The 24,833-nt window shown below is 48.0% G+C and overlaps 7 protein-coding genes across 7 annotated transcripts; 4 read left to right on the forward strand and 3 right to left on the reverse strand.

The window, feature by feature from the left end:
• Positions 1 to 180: 180 nt before the first annotated feature.
• Positions 181 to 2,868, reverse strand: F4813DRAFT_343868 (heterokaryon incompatibility protein-domain-containing protein). Its single transcript, XM_049241583.1, has 2 exons — positions 2,218 to 2,868; positions 181 to 2,157 (listed from the first exon to the last, which is right to left on the reverse strand). Exons 1-2 carry the CDS (start codon positions 2,587 to 2,589, stop codon positions 469 to 471), a joined length of 2,061 nt encoding a protein of 686 aa, XP_049104176.1. The 5' UTR covers positions 2,590 to 2,868; the 3' UTR covers positions 181 to 468.
• Positions 2,788 to 4,190, forward strand: F4813DRAFT_102502 (uncharacterized protein). Its single transcript, XM_049238401.1, has 5 exons — positions 2,788 to 2,850; positions 2,917 to 3,099; positions 3,164 to 3,179; positions 3,246 to 3,365; positions 3,447 to 4,190. The coding sequence occupies exons 2-5, from the start codon at positions 3,051 to 3,053 to the stop codon at positions 4,054 to 4,056; spliced, it is 795 nt and encodes a 264-aa protein (XP_049104177.1). The 5' UTR covers positions 2,788 to 2,850; positions 2,917 to 3,050; the 3' UTR covers positions 4,057 to 4,190.
• A 351-nt stretch (positions 4,191 to 4,541) lies between these two features.
• F4813DRAFT_378532 (putative F-actin-capping protein) lies at positions 4,542 to 7,462 on the reverse strand (the record flags this gene model as incomplete). Its single annotated transcript, XM_049245347.1, has 4 exons — positions 4,542 to 4,887; positions 4,977 to 5,114; positions 5,223 to 5,481; positions 6,277 to 7,462. The coding sequence occupies 4 exons, from the start codon at positions 7,460 to 7,462 to the stop codon at positions 4,542 to 4,544; spliced, it is 1,929 nt and encodes a 642-aa protein (XP_049104178.1).
• Positions 7,463 to 8,013: 551 nt separating this feature from the next.
• On the forward strand, positions 8,014 to 10,735 carry F4813DRAFT_102595 (glycoside hydrolase family 5 protein). The gene is made up of 2 exons (XM_049238402.1): positions 8,014 to 8,826; positions 8,880 to 10,735. The coding sequence occupies exons 1-2, from the start codon at positions 8,130 to 8,132 to the stop codon at positions 10,451 to 10,453; spliced, it is 2,271 nt and encodes a 756-aa protein (XP_049104179.1). The 5' UTR covers positions 8,014 to 8,129; the 3' UTR covers positions 10,454 to 10,735.
• A 7,060-nt stretch (positions 10,736 to 17,795) lies between these two features.
• On the forward strand, positions 17,796 to 20,541 carry F4813DRAFT_102711 (uncharacterized protein). Its single transcript, XM_049238403.1, has 3 exons — positions 17,796 to 18,247; positions 18,402 to 20,191; positions 20,250 to 20,541. The coding sequence occupies exons 1-3, from the start codon at positions 17,989 to 17,991 to the stop codon at positions 20,292 to 20,294; spliced, it is 2,094 nt and encodes a 697-aa protein (XP_049104180.1). The 5' UTR covers positions 17,796 to 17,988; the 3' UTR covers positions 20,295 to 20,541.
• F4813DRAFT_343890 (riboflavin kinase) lies at positions 20,512 to 22,127 on the reverse strand. Its single transcript, XM_049241584.1, has one exon. It carries the CDS (start codon positions 21,572 to 21,574, stop codon positions 20,870 to 20,872), a length of 705 nt encoding a protein of 234 aa, XP_049104181.1. The 5' UTR covers positions 21,575 to 22,127; the 3' UTR covers positions 20,512 to 20,869.
• Positions 22,128 to 23,411: 1,284 nt separating this feature from the next.
• On the forward strand, positions 23,412 to 24,610 carry F4813DRAFT_396908 (uncharacterized protein; the record flags this gene model as incomplete). Its single annotated transcript, XM_049247876.1, has 2 exons — positions 23,412 to 23,631; positions 23,687 to 24,610. The coding sequence occupies 2 exons, from the start codon at positions 23,412 to 23,414 to the stop codon at positions 24,313 to 24,315; spliced, it is 849 nt and encodes a 282-aa protein (XP_049104182.1). The 3' UTR covers positions 24,316 to 24,610.
• Positions 24,611 to 24,833: the final 223 nt, after the last annotated feature.

Here is a 24,833-nt window from a genome sequence, read left to right on the forward strand (position 1 = left end):
TGTCTTTATAGATCTACCTATCATGGATCTATATCGCACATATACTAACACACCCCTTCTCCTAATAAACCAATGCGTACGGTCCAGACCCGAGGCTTCCGTCGGATCTTATTCATGCTGAATGATGGCATACATACATCTTGTATCACATTTGGCACCAGGTATGTATATAATCATGACCTGTCAGTTATGAGCGTATCGGGGTAGTTGTCTTACCTTACCTTAGATACACAAGGTACTCTCACACTTTGAGAAATACATCCTAACCCAGAGGAGTTCCGCGTATTTTACTAAAGGAAGCCTCTCATCTAGAAACGATGTGTTAAGATAAGCATTTCTAAGCGGTGAAACCGATCCTTCTCGATAGACTTGAGATATTGCATCGTGGAATCCGAGTTGGTATACCTACTTGAACGAATACGAAGAGCGGGGGTTACCAAGAGCATCTAACGGGCTGCTAAGAGTTCCCTACACAAGATTGAAAAACTGCGCTTGGCTTTCGCTCGTCTTCCATTGCTCAACAGCCTCCCCGGCCATCAAACCGGGGACATAACACTCCCCGATGAAACAATATTTGCCCTCGCCGAGCTCTCGGACTACATAAGGCACCTTACCACCAAATAGGATCACGACAATATCATCCCTTTCTATTGTTTCGGGACCTATCCCCATCAAATTTCCTGCCGTGACGAAAAATCGTCTATGCAAACAAACCCTTGTAAAGGCCTCGTGGAACCGGATCGAACTCGAGGACTTCCAAAGAGTATCTGACCAATTCCATTTTTGACCGATTCCTGAGACTGGTATTCGCTTCCCAAACTGCTGAAGTAGCCATTGTGCTGCATCATCGAGGAAGCCAGGGTCTTCGTTGATCGGCTGTTTTTCATCGCTGAGACCTGCCGTGAGCGTTGAAACAAATGTGTGTGGTATATTCTTTGGCCGATACATATCTGGCCTCATCTCTTCCGGATTATTCACCTTGTCGGCCCAATGTGCTATCAAACTCCAGGCCGCCCCAACGAAATCACGTTCTTCTTTATACGTCTTGTGTCGAAATCCGTAGCTTACAAGTTTATCCCCGTAGACTCTTATTCCACCTAGGGGAACCCTGATTCCCTTGACGGAAAGGCATCCTGGGTCGGTAGAATCGCCAATAGTCAGATGTTCGTTACTGTTTGCGTTGTATGGTGGATTATCCTGGTTATGGCTAACCAACTCAACGCATGCTTTTGGCTGACTCCAGTCAGGTACCCAAGATGGCCACGCTGTGGTTTTCAACCCTTGGATTCCACCGGCATGAGATAATGCAGAAAGCTCCCCGTGTTCTATCACGAGGAAGCGAATCACATTCTGATAAACTTCATTGATGGGATTACCGTAGACTGGTTCGATTAGCGGGTCAAGCTTGTCTGTATTTGCAGTCTCTTCTGCTAAACTGTAGGTTGCATATATCTTGTCTTCTTTGAGAGTTGCTTTCCTCCCTCGAAGGTCCCGTAGCATCTGAAGCAAGGGCCGTCTCTTCCCCGGCGTCATATGCATATGCCACATCGCGGCTACTTCGGATATTGGCAGAAGGTCTCCGAGCTCTCCCTTAAATTCAACGTTAGTGGGCAACGCAAAGCCATGTGTCTGAAACCACGTGGCCGCTTGCCCCAAGGCTGTCCATTGAACCTCCCAGTCTCCTAAGATAGCTATCGCTCGTGGCGCTAGAACGACCTCCTGCACAACCCAAACACGTTGGAACCATAGGTTGTCGAAGAACTCGCGGAGGCACTGCCAATCCTCAGCCGACGCGTTAGGAAAGCCGTGCACTAAATTTCGGTAGACGGCATCTGCAGCAGATTTTGATGCCGTAGGGTAAGTCTCTCCGGCCTGGACGTTCCTCAATGCCTGTGCGATCATCGTGAGGACGACCGGCATCTTCCCGCGCTGACCGATGGGCTTGCTCCGCTGCGTTAAGAACACGGGTACCCCTCTTAGTAGTTGCAATTCCGGAGGTGGCCGATTAGTCGGATGTGCGGTATTTGGTAATTTACCTAGCCATATCTTGACCGTATGGGCGTTGGCATAGACTCTGTCTATCGACTTCACATGGAGCGACTTCTCGGCATTATCCTTTTGGTTGATGCAGAGCGCATCGATCCAGATAGGCCTTTCCTGTGCCAGATTATTACGATTCGAACGTGATTAATTCCCAACCAGAACGAGATGCCTCACCTGCTGAAAGTCGGAATGCTCTCGCTCTTCTTGCCGGTTAGAAGCAAACTCTCGCCAAACGTTGCGACTCGAATGAAGAGGGTGATTTTCTGGCCAAGTGATGACCGACTCCCAACGTGGAAGCGGACGGAGATAACTCATGGCCTCGATCAAGTTCTTTGTGACTGTCATCCTCTGGCCATTGCACATGATGGGTTCTTCGGATAGCTCGGTACCCCAGACGTATGATATCGCATCAAACGTCGGCGCCTGTTCTACATCGGCGACTACGACTAGACTACAGTTGATGGCTTCGGATGCAAACCCTGGGACAATTGATAATAAACGTATAGACCCTGCCGGAAGGTATTGGTAAACCTGTTGGTTTGCCATCGTATCGCGCTCGACACAAATATCTATCAAGTCAAGCCGATACTTCTCTATCCCGCCTTCATAAATGATAATGTCGATAGCATCCGATTGGAATACCCTAAGGTACTTGAAGAAGTAGATTTTACAGCCCACACTACTATTTCTGATATATCTGATCTATTTATATTATTCCTACATGAGACGCCTTCCTATAGGCTATAATGTCTCAAAGCCACTCACGTTTAATCTGCGCTTGTGTTCAGCTAGGAATCTGCCTTACGGGTATCTAACTTCTTTGGTACGGCGGGGTTTTATTTGATGCTGGATGGATGCTAATCCTTGGATTAGGTTGACATGTCACATAGCAGGGGAAAAGACGACTTTCATAGCTTTCATCTCCAACCTCAGCTTCTTGCTCATCGAAGAGACGACTTCAAATTCATCCCAAGGCAGTAAGACTTAATCTATCTTATCTGTACAAGATGAATATATTTTCCAATATCAGGAGAGATGCTGCGTTACGGAATGCTAGTAAGTTTTGAACAAGCAATAACTATGTAAATAAATTAGGGCTCGTTACTGAGCAAGTCTATAGCTGTCTACGCGCAATGGTAACTACCATCTTACACAGCTATTGACGATATTATGTGACACTCTTACTCAACTCATCCTCCCAGGTTCGGTGTTCTATCAGCCATCTCTTTCATATTGATTAGAGTCGTTTGGATCGCCGCATACGATGATTCTAACAAGGACTTCCGAAAATACAAAATAGCGGTTAGATTATTGGATATGATGTATGTCTACTAACCTAGGAAGTTCTCTCTGCACTAGGTATCCCATCACCCTTTTTGGAACCATTCCTAAGCGTTCTCCAGTTTCTTCCCGCTCTGTCCATTTTCAATGGAGACTCCTCCTAGCTCCCGCCGCTGGCGCGTGTCCTTTGGCATCAGTTTGTTTTGGTGCTATGCCCGTACGGTGATCGACTTCATATTCTCTACGCCAGGTCTTGCCCAAAGAGATGGGTCGGCGGCTGTTGCGGTGTTTTTCGCCAGTTTTATAGGGTTAACGCTTTTCTTCACTATGGCTGGCTCCATGCTTGTCAGAGGCGAACCGGAAGACTTCTACTCTTGTCGTTCCCGCGCACTCTTCTACACGGCATATACGTTCTCCCTCGCTGGCGGGGGCCGCGGAAGACCCTTCGACCCGCCTTATACCTGCACTATATCGCCTCTCTGGTTTCTTCGCCCGGGACAGGTCTTCGCGCTGGGATGGTGGTTCCGCGCATCGCAGTGCGTCGAGATAGCAGAGATGTTTTCGGCGCTCGCGGCGCTGGCATATTTCGTTGCGTATTGGGCCGGGCACGAGTACGTGTTCACACGAACACTCGGAGGCCCTGGTGTTGAGCTTATGCCGCGGGTCACTACTGGACTGGCACTGCGGGATGAATCTATCGGACAGGGTGAGGGGAGAATTATGCTGTCTTGATTTATTGCGCGGCAATAAGATCATTTTCGTCACCTAAAGCGCTAAGCCAACGTCCATTTTGACCTTGGGTTTTCGGATCCGGGGTGATGGACTGTACATCTATTGCAATATGTTGGGTACCTCTTATTTAACTTGCGATCCCTATGACAACCGCACCTGGCAACCGTGCGTCAGTGAGGGAGTGGTACCGCCTGATGTCTTCTGTGCGCGCAGCAGTTTAGGACATGGTAGTATCTGTAGTTTACTTGGGTATCCTCTAGGAGTAGAATGAATAGCTCTTTTCTCCCTCGGGTAAATATTCGAGACATAAGCTCTACTAATCCTTCGTATTCATCAAAACGTCCCTGTTCAGCATATGCTAAGCTAAATTACCTACTCAGGCTGGTTAAGCAAACACAACACTACGGCCTCACCAAAGTCGACCAATATTCCACACCGCACCACACCAACAAAACATCTGGCAGCACACTTCCTCCCAGCCGCTACTATCTTCTAGCAGCCCCTCCGATATCCTGTCCGACACGGTAACTCGCGACCTTATCCCATTCGATCTTCTGGCGCGTGACGGGCAACTGTCGCCGCAGGCCCTTGAAGGCGCCCTCGCTCAGGCTCGTGAACCCCCTGTTCAGCTCCTCCTGGTACTTGCGCTCGCCGGCGCTGATCTCCTTGGCGATGCCGGCTCCGGTGCCTGATGGCACGGATGCGGCGATGGGCTTGTTGGTGAGCAGACGTACGTTGCCGTCCTCGTAGTAGTGCACGTCGACTTTGACGCTGCCCTCGAGGCTGCTGCTCGAAGGGTCGAAGATGTAGAGGGAGCGCCAGCGGCCGTTCCTGCGGATGGGTGAGCTGTGTGCTTTACATTGCTTTGCTAGTGGTGGTGTTTGGGGGGGCGGGGGGGCTGAGGAAAGGGGCCCGCGTACCAGTAGTTGTTCGGACTGTACTTGTTGGCGACGATTATGACGGCGACCTTGGAGTCTCCCTCGATCGAGTACACGCCATACGAACCGCTCGGGTAGTGCTCCTTGACATATGCCGAGATGCTTTTTAGTGTCGACTTCCTATGCGCTGCCTATCAGCCAGTCACTCTATACCAATACCCACGGGCACATTGTCTTTCTCATTGTCTCGTATCTATTTTTTTTATAGCTTGGGGAGGCCGTGCGTACACTAAATCTGCCTGGGGTCCTTCTAGCACGTAGCTCTGAACGTTGCTCGCTTTCTGGGTGACATGGTCGAAGGTGAAGCTTGACGAACTCTCGACGTCGTAGTATTGCCCGTTGCCGAGGGAGCTATGCGAGCTGATGATAACTTGTTGACTGCTGCCGGGCAGCTTGGCGGTGACGAACTGCTCCTCGTTGTACCTCTCGAACGCGGGTCCCAGTCTAGAGACAATATCGGGTTCGTTGAAAGTCAGGGCTTTGATATCTATAGATACGATGGAGTGTTAGACCCGGCTTCTGGTAGCATAGTTGCATGATGGTTTCAGGAGCTCGGGCGTACCGTTTATGACATCTGCGAGCTGTTTGGTATCTGTAAGTCAGCTTGCGATGCCCGACTTGTGTAAATAGCTATCGAACATACCTCGCCAGGGGGTGCACCCTCTACAAAGGACTCGACTGTTTCTAAAGAGGTAGTCATCTTGGGTCTGTATTGCTGTGAAGGGGTTTAAGTCCGAAGAAGGGATTAAATTAAGGTTAGGTACTAATAGGAAAAGTATCACAAGCGTTGTCGTCTCCGTCGCCCCAATTTAGTCTCGACTTATTAAAACTAATTGAAACGCAAGGGAGCGCGGGGCAGCTAAGAGGGGGCTAGAATTCTTATCGATAAGATAACGAAATATAGTGCATAATCTAGGTTACACTAATTTCTATTGTTTCTTTAGCATCTGAAGGCTTTAAGACCTAGGTTAGGGGTTTAATATTCTAGCTTTATTTCCCAGCTGTAATATACCTAACCTTAGGTAGTCTTTTAACGAGTTTATAGAGTTAGTTTCCTAATAAGATTTTCATTCCCCTCATCCCCAAAATCCAAAACCCAAATATACTAGACCGCAACTTATATGCATAATGGTATTTAAGGGATACTTATGTCTTTAATCTTAACAGGTATAACATCTACAGTTCCTGTTTAATATTCCAACAGCTTCTTTATGCCGTCATATACTCCTATGCCCTGGTTAGCGCTACCCATTCGATAACAGCGAGAGCCTCAAAAACTTACTAGCTACGTCGGGAATGTTGAACTTCTCAAACATCAACGGTGTGAATATACCCCATCCTGCCACTCGCGACACCGGAGCTTCCAGTCTTATAAACGTGTCTGGGTCCTCTTGGATCGCCGCGGCCACCTCGGCCCCTATCCCTGCGTTTACCATGGATTCGTGGACCACCATGCACCTCCCCGTCTTCCGCACGCTCTCGAAGACGCACTCTTTGTCCCAAGGATATACGGTTCGCAGGTCGATGAGTTCTATCGAAATTCCCAAGTCTTCTTCTGCCTTTTGAATGGCAGCATTACATGTATATAGTGGCTGTCCGTATGAGATAATAGTAACGTCCTTGCCCTCCTTAAGTATCTCTGCCTTGGAGAGGGGTAAGGTATATGGATTTGTCGGCACTTGTTCGACGGCCGCTCGGTATAGGATTTTGGGTTCTAGGAAAACGCACGGGTCATTACTCCTAATAGCAGAAAGCAACAGCCCCTTGGCCTGTAGTGGAGATCTCGGTATTATCACTCTTAAACCAGGAATATGAGTGAAGAGGCTCTCGGGTGACTGTGAATGGTACAATCCTCCGTGGCCGACGCCTCCGCACGGCATTCGCACCGTCAGGCCGCCCGCACTTCTTCCGGTTCCCCCTTCGCGGTATCTATATTTCGCGGCCTCGTTTACTAATTGGTCGAATGCAGGGTAGACGTAATCAGCGAACTGGATTTCGGCTACTGGTCGCATACCCTCGGCGGCTAACCCGATGCCGAATCCCACGATGCCTTGCTCCGTCAGAGGTGTATTGAAGACGCGAGCTCCTCCAAAATTCTCGGCAAGCTTCATCGTACAACGGAACACGCCACCAAAGGATACGTCTTCGCCAAATACCAGAACGTTCTCATCTTCGGCAAGCGCTATCGACAAGGCATCGTTTATGGCCTGGAATAGATTCATACGTTTTGCCGTACCATTTCTAGCTTCAGGCGGTAACTCTGGGTTAGAAAGTGCCGCCTGAGAGCTGTGTGCTAGTAGTGGCGTAGTTGAGTAGTCAGGTGGTAGGTTGAGTCTCGCATTCGGCGGATGCGTAGAGTAGTTTCGACATCGTGATGAGCATACAACCGGTCGCCTGCACTTATACAGCCTATTATTGATAGGCGTAGACGCTCTCGCAAGTGGACGAAGCGAAATACAATTCTTCATTTTTTTATGGTGCTACCTGCTACCTGTGCGAATTCATGTCTGGCTATGGATCGAAATCGTTCTGGGAAGCAGAAGCGGAATTATGAGAAACCGGTCAAGTCAACCGAGGCCGTCATAAGCATGGAGAAGTTGAGAACCGACGTCGCTTAGTTGCGGCATTCGGTTTAGGGAATCTCGAATTGAACTAAAACCCCAGAAGCCCCGCTAGTTGTACAATATGTACATATGTATGTACTAGCTCCAGTCTGCCAGTCTGTTTTGTACCTGCGTACCTCTTACGTACCGTCATGGCCCAGTCTGCTGGGTGTCGAAAAGTCTTGGCCTATCCGCAATCCGCAATCCGCAATCCGCAATGCAATTGGAGACAACATCTCTCATATGTACATAGGTACATATCGTCCAACCTTTGCAAGGATTATAACTTGGAAGAGATAGTTGCCCGGTCAACTACAGATTCGCCGTTGAATTACACGAACCTCTAGGCCACGCAAGCTCAAACGGTTTATTCCAAGGAACTTGACGCAATTCATAAATTAATATTGCAGATACTTTCCCCAAAGGACCTGTATACCTATCTACCTACTCTAAAAATTGAGACACTCCTTGCGTGCCTGTGAATGTATCCCATATCTATATTGTAGTCTTAAGTTTCTCATTCTTTATACCCATGGCGCATGACGAGGTGGAATCGGACGGCCACCGGCGTAGGGATCTCGATGCGCATCATAAACGACATAAAAAACGGAGGTCCAGAGAACATGGCTCAAAGAGGCCTACATCGGGTCCGGAGGAGACATCACGGGGTACGGCTCGAAGGCTTTCTATGGGCGCACTTGCTCAATTGAATGAGTATAACTCGGTCGAGCCTGCGGGGGAACCGCCAAAGGAACGGGAGCGTAAACCGAAAAGAGATCGGCCCCGAAGAGAAGAGTATAAGGCTGTCGACGTTGAATACGAGTCACCCAGGAGAGCGCGGCGCTCGAGGGGCGACCATGCGCATTCCGAAGGAGAGTATGAGTCACCTAGAAGGGAACGACGGCGGACAAGAGAATACCGAGACGGGGAAAGAGTTCGCGAAAGAGGATACGAATCTCAGGGTATAGAGGATCGACGGCATCGGCGACGGCATCGCGACATAGAGACCGAGGACGAAGAAGTTATACCAAGAGACAAGGAGCGAAGACATCGCAAAAAGGACCGAAGAGTAGTCAGCGGAGCTATCGTAGAGGAGGGGAGGGCAACCTCGCGAATGAGGGGCGGCGCCGCGAGTAAACATAGCAGCTATGACAGCTACGACAGCATCGCAAAGGAGAAAGCGGGCATGCAATGGAACATACCAGGAACCGTCAGAAAGAAGAAACGATGTAGGTTTAAAAGGCCCAGTGTCGACAAGGCACGTTATTAACATTTCCAATAGGGATCATAGCAGGCGTTGCGCTTGTTATACTCATCATTATCATAGTGGTAGCAGTCGTCGTGAGCAAGAAGAACCAGGCCGACGACTCTGGCTCGCACAAGTCCAGTCTCAACGATATCTCACCAAACAGCGTCCCCCCAGCCGCCCGGGGAACGTATCTGGACCCTTTTACATGGTACGAGACGACAGACCTTAATGTAACCTATACCAACGAAACGGTGGGTGACCTGCCGGTTATGGGACTTTTTATGGATTGGGACGACTCCAAGTCTGCCAACGACAAGGTCCCGGCTATTGAGAAGTCCTGGGGCGACTACGCGAAAACACCAGCACGCGGTGTCAATCTAGGTGGCTGGCTCTCGATTGAGCCTTTCATTACGCCTTCGCTATTCAACTATGACAGCAGATTGGGCATCATCGACGAATGGACCCTCTGCAAGCATCTCGGTCCCAAAACAGCAGCTTCGACTCTTGAAAAGCACTACGCCACATTTGTGACGGAACAGACCTTCCAGGAAATACAGGCGGCAGGTTTAGATCACGTCAGAATCCCCTACAGCTACTGGGCCGTGCAGACGTACGACGATGACCCATATGTTTTCCGCACCTCGTGGCGTTATCTCCTGCGCGCCATCGAGTGGGCGCGTAAGTACGGGCTACGAGTGAACTTAGACCTTCATGCTTTGCCTGGCAGCCAGAATGGCTGGAACCACAGTGGAAGGCAAGGTGTAGTCAATTGGCTCAACGGCACCGACGGCAACCTAAATTCACAGCGATCGCTCGACGTACACGATCGTCTGACCAAGTTCTTCGCGCAGGACCGCTACAAGAACATCATCACGTTTTACGGCCTAGCGAACGAGCCGCGCATGGTGTCCCTTTCTGCAGACGCCGTCATCTCCTGGACATCAGAGGCTTACAACCTCGTACGCAAGAACGGCATACAAGCCAACGTTGTGTTCGGAGATGGCTTCATGGGACTAGGCAACTGGCAGGGCAAGCTAACAGGTATGAACGGGCTAGTGCTTGACGTGCACCAGTATGTCATCTTCAACAACGACCAGATCGTCTACTCGCATCAGAAGAAGGTGCAGTACGCCTGCGACGGGTGGACGCAGCAGACGCAGCAGAGCATGGACACATCCACCGGCTTCGGCCCCACCATGTTCGCTGAGTGGTCGCAGGCCGACACTGACTGTGCCAAGTACCTGACCAACGTGGGCTGGGGAAACCGATGGACGGGCACGTACGACTCGGGCAACGCGTCGACCGAGGCCCTAACGCCGAGGTGCCCAACTGAAGACGCCTCTTGTACGTGCGATGGTGCCAACGCCGACCCGGGTTCCTACTCGGCTTCGTACAAGAAATTCCTCAAGATGTTTGCCGAAGCCCAGATGACCAGCTTTGAGAAAGGCTACGGCTGGTGGTACTGGACTTGGGACACGGAGAGTGCGCCTCAGTGGAGTTACAAGAAGGGCCTTGCTGCCGGTATCCTGCCTGGCAAGGCGTATGATAAGGACTTCAACTGCGATGCAGACGTGCCCGACTTCTCAGATCTAAGCGAGAGTTTTTGATTGCCGATCGCCGTCAAATTTAGGTTGTGTTATTTATTCTGCTCCGGGTTTTTTTTTTTTATCTATTTATTTGCTGTTTGCTTTGCGTGGGGGTTGGCGTCTGGGGCGTCTGGACCGGTGTGTGTTTTAAGGCTCGGCATCTCAACCGTCTCTGCCTAATCTCCATGCATCTTTACTCATTATTGTGGAATGGCAAATTAAGCTAAGGCCGAGTACCTAATCTATAGACAGACGGCTCGCCAATCACAACAGCTTACCAGTGCCTCCTAGTGATGCAGAGGAGATCCAAGCACGGTGCGTACTAAGATCGAAGGCAGGTAAACAAGAAAGTAAGCAAGCTAAAGTCAGCTATGCTGTCAGGCTGGGTTTCACAAACGGGCTAAAGGGAGGGAGAGAGAGTGGCGCACAGAAGCCGAGAAGGAAGGATTAGCCGCTGGTATCCCGCATCCGGTGGCGTTTCTTTCGGTCCCTAGAGAAGCCGGAGCGCAAACATTATCTTGTGCGCATAAGATTAGTTGTAACGATGAGCGTTTTGCATATACGCATTGGCAGGCGGGCTAGTTTTATTGACATATATATTGGATATGGTACATGAAGCAGGGAAGAGGAAAGGGGGGGATGGGTGTTATGAGACGGGCGAAATATGGTCGAGGTCTATGTGATGAGCTGTGTATATACTCTACGGAGAAATTTGATGATTGTAAGAGGTAATAATGACAATTTAGTATGCGCACTGTTTTCGGCCGATATGTATTGGCACCCAGCATACGGTGCGGTTCTCCTTTCCGAATTATTGTATCAGGCGCTATCTGCGGGACCTGCCTTGCATGGCATAGGAGGTGTGTGTGTGCCAGAAGGGTAGGATTATGAGGCTCTGCGGTTGGAAAGTAAATGCCAAACAAAAGATAAGGTAGCATGCATGGCGATGATCTCGGTGTGGCTACCGGGAGCGTGTGGACTCGGCCTCTAGGGAGGCAAACCGTTATACACCGAGACCGATGATGTAGGGTGGGGGCCGCCGAAAAGGAGGCTGACGGAACGCACGTTGAAGCTTTGGCTTTGCTTGCCGCGTTTTGCGTCCCCTCTTGCCCCCAGCCACGGAGTTGCATTGCGGCTGATACTGCATTGATTGTACTTATGTTGACAGGTTCGCCGGTTGACAGGAAATCTAGATCGACCAATGCGGGCGTAGCAGATCAGGAGAGAACCGAGAAGTGGCTTGTTATGCCCACGTCTGATGCCGGTGTTTGAATCGTACTAACTGGCTACGAACGAGCCCGAATACGGTATTATGCGGCTGGAAGCCGGGGATTGGATTATATTGCCGCGTATACTGAATAAGCGACTCGTATGATACTCAAGAGATGGAAATGAAGTGCGAAACAAGCGTGATTACGCAGGATAGCCGGCTAGCTGAATGCTGAAGGTCCTGCAAACGACCACCCATCGTCATATTTATCACAGCTTCATTTGGCTGCCTAAAATAGATACCTTAGCTGAATCCAATAAAGGGCCGACCCGTACGTTATGATGTCCTAGACTTAACCTAAGACCTAAATCTGACTGTGGTAGCCTTGTGTGATATTGAAAAGATAGCAAGAGGAAACATCAATAGCCTGGCTCGCAGACTGTCTATTCTGTTCCATTTGTCACTGTCTGACAAAACCAAAGGATTCCTGCCGTCCTATAGCCGTTTGAATATGTGCCAAGTACACGGCTAGTTGCGGTTCGCAAGTTACTTCCATACTTAGACAAGCTTATTGTGAAGTCCAGGAACGTAGGTGTGTAGCGAAGGGGGAGCAGACATAGCTAGGTAGATCTCGGGAGAAACCAGAAATCGCGCCATTCGAAACCTAAGTTCGTACTTGTAACCGCGTTAGGGTATCACTTTCGATGTGTAAATATGACCTGCTCCGGTGGTTATTTCTAAGCTTGATCTATAAGAATGGTGATTACGAGTCGGTAGTTGAGAGGAGACGACATGTGTAGGTAGCTAGGATGCAAAACAGGACCTGCACTAGTGCCTCCTGCACCTGCGGCCGTAAAGATGATTCCACAGCTGAATCCTAGTACGAGTGCCGAGAGACACGTCGATTGATGCTGCAAAGGCATCATTTCATAGCCGTCGCGGTCGGAAGTAGCACCTAGCCTTCCGAATACGCCAATTCCCCAGCTCTTCGTGGCGATTCACAATCCTTCTTATCTCTTGTTGCTCTAGACTTAGATGCTATCGAGCGCCACTTCATATCGAATGATGTCAAAAATTCTTTTAGGGTAGGTTATTGGCTCCTCTCGTCTGCGATATGCAGCGCCACATAATGATGTTTTGACCCGAGCGTACGAGCTGTAGGACATACTTCTCCTCATCTATTCTTCCCAGTCCATCGGGCCCAACTACGCGTGAGCTTATTGGTGGCTTTGTAGACTTGCTTGTTGTTTCGACCACTTGGCGATAGATGTATTGTTTAACTGTCAGAGACCTTAGCGGCGGCCTTGTAACCTCGTATCAAGTTTTCAATATATGTCCACAACCGACGTACGAGGAGAGCTAATGAGCGTGTCTTCCACGCAAGATATGGCACCTTACCAAATTGACGGGTTGTCTGCTTTTAGCCGCTCTCATACTTGCAGGTGGAAAATATAGCGTCTATCTCCTAACTTAGTCCCTTAGTATTACCTAGCTGGCCCTCGAGTATGTTGGGTACCTAATCTATACCAATAACTATAATCGTAAAGTTAATGAGAGTGGATTTGCATAGGCACATCGAATAGACCAACTTGAAATAGTTCAGAAGTGACTTAACATCGTCTGTCCGGAAGTCCGAATGTCTGATACCATGACTAGGCCAGGTAGTTTCCTCTTTTGGGGGGCTCTCGTCCGTCATGATGGAACGTTATCTAGCACGTTGCTCATAACAAACAATTGGGCGGTCATGTTTGACCTAGAGACTAGTTATTGACACTGTCTATAGACTGCTAAGAATATGTAGGGCCTAAGCTTTGCAGCCTAACGTAACTCGTGGTGTTGAAGACTACTGGTGCGAGTCCGTGATGGAAACTTAGATGATACTGCCGTGATACAAAGACAGGGTACGTAGTCGAGAGTCCCCCTCGAATATTTTTGTAATCGCTTTGTCAGATTCCTGCGGACCATCGTGATCTTGCATGTCCGAAGCAACTTTTCCAAGTTAAAGTTCTGTGTGACTTGTTGGGATGAACTGTAGAACACCTCATTATAGGTAACGCAATTCTCATGTGCAGCATGCTTCGAACCGTGACATCATGTGTGATACCACGACGAATGACTGTAATATCAAGACGCAATGAACGCCCATGTCTTCATGAGTTGTTCATGTCTAGGACCGTTGATACTGTCTCGAGCCAGGCTGCATCTGGAAGAGCGCTTCCCAAGTTACACGAAGCTTGTAGCCGTTCAGCTGCTTTCCTAGGGAATTGTTATTCTTGATGAGCTTTCTAGCCACTTGCCGCAATTTTTCGAGAGGCACACTAGCCACTTAGGTAGTAATCTGTCCCTACATTACCTCTTCCATGGTTTCCTGTCTTCCCTAGGTCGTGTAGCCGAGATTATATTGCAACGCGCGAAGGTCGTATGCAGGTGGAACACGTGACTTGAATTATAAACTGGTCGGCCTGTAAACATCGCTTTTGGGCTACTCAAATGCCGTGCTTTTGGAGTTCAAGTATATCTGATCGGTGCTATTGCATGATCCTCCAGAGGATTGACATGCTGTGTCGCCCCAGTCCATCTTGCCAAGAGCAGGGCTGATATGCCCTATGATATCCTACGATGGAAGCAGTGCCGGCGTTAAAAAAAGATGCGACTATACTAGTGGATAGATCGCATCTACTATCCACGACGGGTATAAAGGAAATAACAAGCCTTCAATGAGGTTGCATTCCGCAATGACAACAGCGCGCTATTCATGCAATGCACGACATTGCAGCAGCGGACGGTTGGTGCCGTAGACTACATAGAGTTGGGTAAGCGATCTGAGATGGACAAGACTATATCGAAGCTGTAAAGCTGTATAGGGTTTCCGTATATGTGGGCAACCTATCTTGGTCATGTTGGATGCTATTGTATCATGATAATGACGGGTAAAGCGATATTAATACATGTTGCATGCAACCGCTTGTTGAAATAGTCGCGAAGGGATGATCTAGAAGTCGGATGTGGACTGTTCTTGGTCACACTGATGGTGATCACTACATATTGCCCTCTGGGTGGCGGTATAACGAAAGATGAAGGTCTCTTGCAGTGAAGATCTTCAGGTACCCCGGAGAATTCGGGAAGGTTGGCGATAGGATAAGGACGATTCAGCAGGCGACAGGACGTCTAGATCATCACGGCGACCTTCCTATTTCACTACGATTTAGCGGGCAGCGAGCGTAGCAACAATGTTGGAGCATCTGCAAAGAATGAAGGAATCTCTGTATGTAACAATTCATCCACCGATTCCACGTCCCAAGTGACGCGTCCAAGAGAAAGCTTCGACTGGTCCCGTTGAAATCTGATTGGTCCCTATCAAATTTTGACTGCATGTGCATATGGATTGACCCATGATAACCATGGCTGGGTCAATTATTCGGCATTGCATTCTGCGTCTTCCTTCCCAGTCAGGCTCGGCACAACGGAGAAGTAGGCCATGATTCGACAAAAGCTTGCTCGCTTGCGTTGCTTATATTCAGCCACCGCTATGCATGTATAGAGCGCCATTCTTTCTTACGAAAGGGGGGCCAATTTGGAGCTGTTATCGTTGTTATTGGATATACGTACGTACCGATGGTCCATTCATAGTGGCCCCGTGTAGATTTATATCAAAGATAGTATACGTGTCTGTACGAAGAAATAGAAGACAGACGCCGACGTGCTCACCTGCTAGAACAGGAAGAAATGAGCGCACGGGAGTATCGACCGTGATGAAATAGCGGGATGGAGAAAGGGGTAGATGGGGTTGGATGACTCGCAACTTGTGTTGGAAAATAGAGAATGGAGAATGGAGGATGTAGGATGTAGAATGAAGTAATTTGAAGCCTCTTCGTGCTTACTGGCATCAAATTGATATTAGCACCTACCTAGGTTAGGTATGTAATTCGTATATGTACCTGACGTACCTGACGTACCTGACGTACAGGCAAGTACAATTGAATACATGTAGGTAGTTACAACAACACATACGGTGTACATCTATACCACATATGAGGTATGTACCTCTCTAAGTGCCCCTATCCCTTTAAGGTGTTCAATCTTAGATGCATCAAATACATGTATGTATATGTAAGGTGCGATAACAATTCATTCACACTTTGCTTGTTACATAGAAACATGTAAATAAGTAAGGTGGTATGCTTAGATAGACCATGGTCTGCCAAGATGCTCTTTGGCTTGTCTGGGGAAGCGCTGCATCAACGGTAAGAGCCCTGTCGGGCTTTGGGGGGGTGAGAGGACACCTAAAAAGGATGTCGTGCAAGGTTCTCACGTTTTTTATAGTTAGTAATCCAAGTTTGTAGCGTGGTTCGAATCGTATCCTTGGCAGAACTCTTGGCGCTGGTTGGTCCGTGCCTGACTGGTCCATTAGGCCTTGTGGGGCTGTCTAACTGCATTAGGACTTGCAGTTTTAGGTCTAGCGTTGCTTGGCTTTTTCGCTTTTTCGTTCCTTTGTGATAAATGCTCTTCTTGTTCTCTTATGGGACTCTTATGGGAAAATCCACTTACCATACCGGCAGACCGGCTTCTTCTCCATCTACAATCGACTCGGCTTACGTGCGATAAAGAGAAAAACAAAGAATTAAAAAGGGTGTGCTCGAAGAGGGGAAGAAATAAATTCAATAACAAAATCGACAAAATGAAAATGAATTAAAGTTCAGATGATTTTATGAACCCCGCAATTCGGTTGAAAGACCAGAGGGACTACAATTTGAGAATGCGGAAAAGCAGTAGCCAATGAAGTGCCCCTCTTTCCTTTTTTTCTCGGCTTACCACTCTACCGACCGATATCGTCAATTCTTTTTATTATTATATATATTTTTTTTTCAGGTCTGCTGGCTCACCAAGCTTCAAGGCCCGTGTCATTGGGTCATTGGTGTCGACATCGACTTCTTACTAACCTCACTCTTCCATCTTCTTCAACCTTTGCGCCACCGCCGTTTGATACCAATTGATTGGCGCTACAACTTTTTGAATATGAAAAATCCCGACTACTGACATCTCTTCGTCAATATTGTATTATTACGATATTGCGTTTCGGCTTTTTTAATTCTCGCTCTGCTTTCGCTTGATCTGGTCGCTTAGGTAGAACTTTCCGTTCAGTTCACTCAGTTCACCCAGTTCGTCGTCGATCGTCGAGTTGCTGGATGCATCCGTACCAAATCTCCTGTGCAGCTCTCGCCATACTCGACCGTCCTCGCAAAGCCGCGCATCAATAACGCATACGCAATAGCCTACCTATCTTCTTGCCTGCGTATGGTACATTAGTTACATAGGTCGCCGATCCAAAGTAAATACATACATCTACATACATACGCATATATACTATACATATCTTACGCATATACACACATATACATACATACCTACATACCTACATACCTCCTTCAAGCTACCGCTTCATATTTCCCATCCTCATCCCCCCCCTCCCCCCCCCTTTAGGTGTTCTATTCATATCCGAATCGCCGACGACAAAACAAAACTTTGTGCGCCCCAGTACCAAATGCGAACAAGCTCAGAAGTTGCGGCTAGCTGCATCACCGTCGACCATCCCGCATACCACCCCAGCCAGACGCCCCAGTGCCTTATCCGTCGCCGCGTGACTCCATGAGCAAAGACCTGTCCCCCCGCGCAGCCCGGCCCGTTCTAATTCTTGTTCAAACGAAATAACATCCTCCCCCCGCGATCTGTACGAACAGAGCGGATAGACCCGCTCGACGGGGCCCCCAGCAAGCCTTGTCCCCGTTGCACAAGGAACGCCTCTTTGTAACGGGGAACGGGGAACTAGCCCATTGGCGTCCGCCTTGCTTGACTACGCTGAATACGAGCGGCCTGTCGTTGCGCCGTGCTTGTGCAAGCCTTCTTGGGGGGGTACTGGCCCCTAGACACGGCTGTCGCACCGCGGCAGCGTACAGCGCCATAATACCTGAGCTAGTGTCTCACGCAGTATCTCTAGCTCGTCATTACCTCCAGCTTTGATAAACATCTTCTCGGGCGACTTCATTGGCTTGCATACGCCACCGAAGTCGATTGCTACTGGACCACGATCCAAGCCGAGGGTCTGTGCTGAAGTTGAAGTTAAGAGGCGGTGGGAAGATTGTACTAGTGCTTGAAATAGGGAATATTGAAATTCTGAGGGAGCCCCCCTGGCTCTGACTGTGATACTCCTGTGGAGATTCGCAAAATTCAGCTATTTGTTGTTCTGGATCAGTGTGGTTGTGCCAGACTTATCCTGGGACTTGCATTGCCATACCTTTCATCCGGCGTGGGAAGCTGAAAAGGAGCTATTCTATATAACTAAGACAGGATGCCGGAAGACGTTGAGGCAAATGGGACAGAGGTCTCAGATGCCTTGTCCGATAATGAGAACGAGTACGACGACATGGAACAACCTATCAAGGACGAAGATGCTAAGATGACCGACCAAAACACGTCGCCCGAGCCTGGTAGTGCCGACCATTCAGGAGAGGTCAAGAAGAAGTACGATTCTAAAGACCCCCACCGCCCCAGGAGAAAGAAGGCGAGACGTGCGTGTTATGCTTGCCAGAGAGCCCATCTCACATGTGGTAAGTCTCAGCCCTATGCCTATGTCCCCGGGCCTGCATCGCAGTCCAACTGTCTCAACGACCCCACAGTTGAGCTACAGCCCATGTGTCTCAGCGTGAATCGAGTCTAGACACCATGAAGCTAGACTGAGTAGATTTACTAACACTTCGGTAGGAGATGAGCGTCCATGCCAAAGGTGCATAAAACGCGGTCTTGCGGACGCCTGCCAAGACGGAGTCCGGAAGAAAGCCAAATATCTTCACGATGCTCCTCCAGAGGCTTTAAGACCGGTTCTAGGACCAACTTACAACCCAGCGGTCCATACGAAGCCAACAAATGGAAGACATCTATCTAACGGAAATTCCGAAACGTCGCCGTATTATTCGGAAGCTTCCAATTCGTCTACCTACTCTATATTTAATGGCAATACCCAGGGCCAGTTATCATCGCTTCCCGACAATATGTCTTTCGCCAGCCAGCATTCTCCGGTGACGCCTGGGTTTCAGCCGCCGAACACATCGAGAGCAGCACAAATAGGCTCTATGCAAGTTCCTCAAGTATCTAGCGAGATGGGCCATAATTTCTCAACCGCCTTGTTTGATCCCAGCAATCCTGCAATATTCAACTTTGACCTCGAAAGCCTGAATTTTGGGAATCATTACGGTGCGCTGGAATTTGGGATGCTTGGCCATATGTCTTCTGGAGCCGCGGAGACTCCTCCTAGAGATGCTATAGCCCATCCTCCCGGGACAGATGTTAACTACGGATCTACGCCGGTATATCGAAATGGAGTCAATCAATATAATCATAATCATATATATGAGAATGGCATGAATGACGGCTTCATGAACGTTGATCCAAGCAACGGCGGCACATATCCGGGTAATCTGCAGCATGGCTTGCCTCATGCGTATGCAGTGGCGGCTGCTGGACCGACGCCAAATAGTCTAGCGAGTCCAAGCACAGACAATACATCAAGCCCACAACCCACAGGCTATGGATTCGATAAATCGCCAACTGCGAGCACCTATACACCTGCCAGTTCTCAACCAATCACTCAACCTACACGACCAAAACCAAAGCCTTCTAGTTCCACGGGCCGGTTTGGGCCTGGGCCTCAGTCTATTTTAGGCAAACGACAACGCGATCCATCTGCGATCTACGATACTGTCACCGAGCCCTATCCATATCTTACTGGGTTTCATAACTTAATCGCGTTTGTCCAGCGAAGGTTTTCCGCTAATAAGACTCTACGCATCGCCAAGTCTCTTGCTAGTATCCGGCCTTCGTTTATTGCATGCACAAGGAATCTAAATCGACAAGATCTTATTTTCATGGAAAAATGTCTACAGCGGACTTTATTCGAATACGAAGACTTCATGGGTCATTGCTCTGCGCCAACCATTGTCTGCCGAAGAACTGGAGAAGTGGCGGCTGTAAACAAAGAATTCATTGCTCTGACCGGATGGACCAAAAACGTACTGTTAGGAAAAGAACCTAATGTGAATATCAATAATGGTCGGTCAGGATCTGAGTTGAGTAGCCTCGGTAGCACGGGCAAGTCCGAGTACACTACGCCGCGGCTAAGAACAGCCCAGCCAGATTTGGGCAAGGCCTCGGAAGGCAAGATACAACCGGCCTTCATTGCAGAGTTCATGGACGATGATAGTGTGGTTCAATTCTACGAAGATTTCGCCCAGCTGGCCTTTGGCGATAGTCGCGGCCATGTCACGAGAAAATGCCGACTCCTCAAATACCGAACTAAGGAAATGAGCGAGCCTTTAAGCAGTGACGAACCCTCTCACAAGGATCGGCGCAATAGTAGCATTCTGAGCAATAGGGTCACGCGGATCGACGGAGAACACGGGATCTCGAAACTCGAAAAGGATGGTAAGATCGACTGCACGTTCTGCTGGACTATCAAGCGTGATGTTTTTGATATACCAATGTTGATTGTCATGAATGTAAGTTAGCTCATTGTTATATCTACTCGGATTGGTAGACTTGCTAACTCCATTGTAGTTCTTACCGTGTTACTACCGCAATCAGGACCAATTGGCTGTATAGGTATAGGGATAGGCCAGTTGGAGCACACGTATAGAGGCATGCATGGTTCTTGATTTGTTCATTTCTAGTTCACGGGACTACTATATATATAGCATGGGTGGCGTTTTGGATGGAGCTCGCATTTAGGAGCTTTTCTCCCTTCGAAGGGAGCTGGTCATAATGCATCTTATCTCAGAGCTCACCATAGGGTAGATACGGCATAGAGCATGGGTTTCAAAATCGGTTTTACGACCGAGCCACCATGAATTTCATTGACTTCTTCTAAGATACCAAAAATTCAGCACATCTTGTTCTATGTATGCACTGAACGCCCACCCAATAAACCACCCGACCAATACCTGGTCTTGTATAGAAGAACCGCATCGAACATGTCTCACGTGCACCCAGGAATATCCGGGAATTTCCAACGAGAATGCCTCGGAACGGGACAATTCGGGTAATCCGCCCCCTTACCCCCCCTTTTGCCCCTCCTGATCGCATTACCCTGTCACATGCTTATGACATATTGCCTATGTAGGTAAGTAAGAAAATAGGATATATCATATGTATATACGTAGGTTGATAAATAAGTATCCCTACGACTCCCTGACAAGCCAAGAGCCGTCAAACTCGCCTGTGACGCCATCCGCGGTGCCTTCGCGCGGGGTCCAAGCGGGGCGCGCGAGGCTCTGGCGCGCTACCTCGCAGTCCACGTTGATATCGGTGATGAGCGCTTCGAGGGAGGCGTAGTCGCGCTCCTCGCGCACGAAGCCGAGGATCAGCAGGCGCATCGGCGCGTCGTAGAAGTCGGCGCCGAATTCGCGCAGCACGTGCACTTCGGCGGAGCGCACCGAGTTCTTGTAGAAGGGGTTGTAGCCGATGGACATTACCATGGGGTAGATCTGCCAGCGCTTCTGCGACGCGGTCGGGGTGGCTGTGGAGTTGGCGGATGATGTCGTCGTGGGAGGGGGTGGGTGAGAGGCCGGAGGCGCGTCGGCGGCGGCGCGGGGGTTGGAGCGATGGCGGGGTTCGCGGGTTTGGTTTGGAGCGTCGCTGGTGTCTTGTCGGTCGGGATGGGATGACGGTAGAGCCAGCGCGGCGTAGCCGAAGTACACTCCTGACTTTGCGCTGGCGATCCAGGGCGCAGCGACTGAGTCGACGGGGAGGTTGGCTGTTGGGATGCCGAGTTCTTTGGACCCGCGGCCGAAGCCGGATATGACGGTGCCTTCCATGCGCAGCGGATACGGAGGCTCCGGACCCGAATCTGCGTATAGGATCCGCGGGCGATCGTCGGCTGCCATGGCGTCGGTCTCTGGGGTAGGTTTAAAGGATCTTGGCCGTATTGCGATTGATTGGATAATGTTGCGCTGATTGGCGTTTGCAGAAAGCAGTTGTCTTGGACGCGGGATGATGGTGTATTTAAGATTAACGGCGGGGGTTTGTCATTGAGTGTCTATTTCTTGTCTTTGTATAACTATTAAGAAAATCCGATGTTTCCGTATTTATCATATAGGAGCGTTGCGCTTATTCTAGTTGACAATTATAACTCGGATATATATAATAATATGGAGAAGGGGTATTAGGTACCTAGGTACGTACCTAGGTATGTATGAAGCTTGCTCAGAGCGTTGATGGCTCCTCATAGATGTCGATAGAATTGGACGCATAGTGGGGGATTGACATGTAAATCCTAGATTAGATAAACCCTGTATTATCGATAACTAGATATCGTACCTTACGGATTACCTCCCGCTACAATAACAGGAACTTGCAGTTTTATTATATATTACCGCTTTGAATTAAAGTCTCAATATTGATTGGTCGGCTATAAAGTTTAACCTAGTATTAGAAAAGTATAGTTAAAATCGCTTTACGTGTTCGACTTGTTACATATGTATATGTTAGATGGGAACTTTAATAGCTTGACAGGTACTCGCTAGGTTATTAATAACCTTATATTCTAACAGGCTCAACATAATCGCCATGAAGTATGACCGGCATTGACATAATCCAAAGGACCTATTTCAAGAATTAGATATTATAATTATTCAACCGGGATATAATTTCTATAGCTTGTTAAACGTATCTGAACATGGAAGCCTTCTTTAGGCACTGTAGCAGTTTATTTGATTTCTTATTAGACATTTATATATGTCAACCCTTAAGAGATAATAATAGTAAGACTTATGGGGCCTATGCCCATCTCTGCTTGCACATTTAAAGATAATCTTTACATTATTCTTTATTGCGATGGGTAGTTAACACAAGTATATAAAGAAAGAAAGACATGGTTTCTTACTGAGTACCTACGGATAGAATTCAGTATAAATCATTACTTAAATAAGTTAGGTAGGCACCTATATCACAAAGGATTGTTACTCGATAAACTTGAAGTTGTAACCATATACAACGCCGACATTTGTGAACATTCTAATTCTAACATATCTATATCAAAAGGCCAAGTCAAAATATATAGGTAGTTATATAAAAATACCCAGCGTTTCGTCGATGTTTTGATATATATCAAACCCTATTTCATCCGATGAAAAAAAGAAAGAAAAAGCTTGATCGATGCTTACGTAGGTATGAGTTGACTGAAGTTTAAATTACTTCAAATTTTACCACGAGAGAAACGTTATACGATGTTGCTACTAGCTCGCTCATTTACTAAACTCAGATATTGTTATTGCTATAATTACCTATACTAACTACTCCTGCTATAAACCAACGCAGTGTCAAAAGCATATATTAGACTATGGCACATGAGCATAGCACCACCGTCAGAATCTACTCTACGAGTTATAAACATTTAAACATAATGTATAATATCCCCAAGAATAGGAAAGAAGATTAGAATTTCGTTTCTAACTTTTGTTTACCCCAACAAGCCGTTGCCGGATTCTAGAAGACACCTATAAAACAAACGCTCTCTTGGATCGGGCGCTTCTGCTTTCATCTTTTTTTTACATCATCCTACAGAGCTTTTGCACATCTCTAGCTTCTGCCCTTTGGCTACAACAGCTTCAATATTTACCCCAACATCCTTCGACAAAGCATTCTTGATCATCATCGACTTCTTTCCTAGTCTTTTAAAACAAGGCCCTTTATTTCAAAATAACCCTATATACTATAACGACTATGTCTACCACAAGCACATGCGATCTAGACGGGTTCATTCCAGTATCGAATGCCCGTCGACCATGTAACAAAACTACACACATTCGTCAAGATAAGGACAACTGGCAAGATGGCGATATTGCGTTCCTTAGGCCACATTACGAGTTTCCTAAGGCAGTATATAACGCCTTAATCAACACCAATTACTTACATCGAAAGGCGACAAACCACCCAGTAATAAGTAAGTACTAGTCCTCTAAACTCATTCATCCATGTCCTTTTACTAACTATTCTAGTCTTGGAACACTCCATGGATTCAAGGTTCTACTTGGTTACCACTATCTCGGCATACAACTCTGGACCAGAAAATGATTACCTTCCGCCATGGAGACAGCCACACCACCGCAACAAATACCGCTATGACTTCCGTGCATTTAAGGGCTCAGTCAGACCCGATAATAGACGCGACTTCCTTCGACTTGAGGGGAAGGATCCTCTACCAAAGCCGAAAACATCATGGGTCTATACTCGCAGCGCATTTGTGGTTCCATCGTCGATACTTAGAGAGTTCGACAAGTTCCAAGGAGTACCACGAATGACTCAAAAGAGCCTTAACGACCTTCTTGACCATTTCAGGGAGGACGAAAACTTCGAATACCGCTGGACCAATCCTAAGGTTCTTAAAGTCCTTCGATCTAAACCGAACAACCTCTCGATAAATTCTAAGCCAGGAGTTCTAACACCATTCACACCATCCACGATCAATTTAACCAGGATATCAAACTTTGATTCAAAAAATACTTCCAGAACCACTCACGAAGCGCCACTGTGGAGCGTCATTGCAAGCAACCCCCCATATTTGAAAGCTGAAAGAGGAATGGGCGCGTTAGGCTACTGCTACCCTCATCATATCTACTTCAGCTGAATTCCGGTAATATTAGACAGCTTTCCGCCTGTCCAACCATATACGAAAAAATTATACCCATAACTTCGACATTTCCCAGGAGAATAAGTCGACACCCTGAAAGGGACACGAAACATACCATTTGAACTGGTCCCGCCACTAGATCTGCTATACTATATCCAAGCGAAGGATAATCATCTGCCAGACATTCGAAGACGACTAAGCGACGAAAAAGAATCAATGCGAAATTCCCCACAAACATGAACACTAGTTGGCCTACGTCCGATGAAGCGTGAGCAAGTTCACCAAATGGCGCTGATGAGAATCGAACCTAAATCCATTTATATACATACCCCAACAACATCCCAGCATCAGCATCGGATCCCGAGGGTACTAGAGAAACATAAACTCTAATTCAACTACTACGTTACTACCTACGCACTGCCAAGCTGGGTAGCTCGAACTAAACACCCATGTCCACTATTCTATCTCTATCTATAACATGTCATACGCGCAACTACCGGCACGCACTGGCTTTA

This window comes from Daldinia decipiens, assembly GCF_022478715.1.
Source record: "Daldinia decipiens strain CBS 113046 unplaced genomic scaffold F4813scaffold_2, whole genome shotgun sequence".
In the NCBI taxonomy this organism is placed as follows: domain Eukaryota; kingdom Fungi; phylum Ascomycota; class Sordariomycetes; order Xylariales; family Hypoxylaceae; genus Daldinia; species Daldinia decipiens.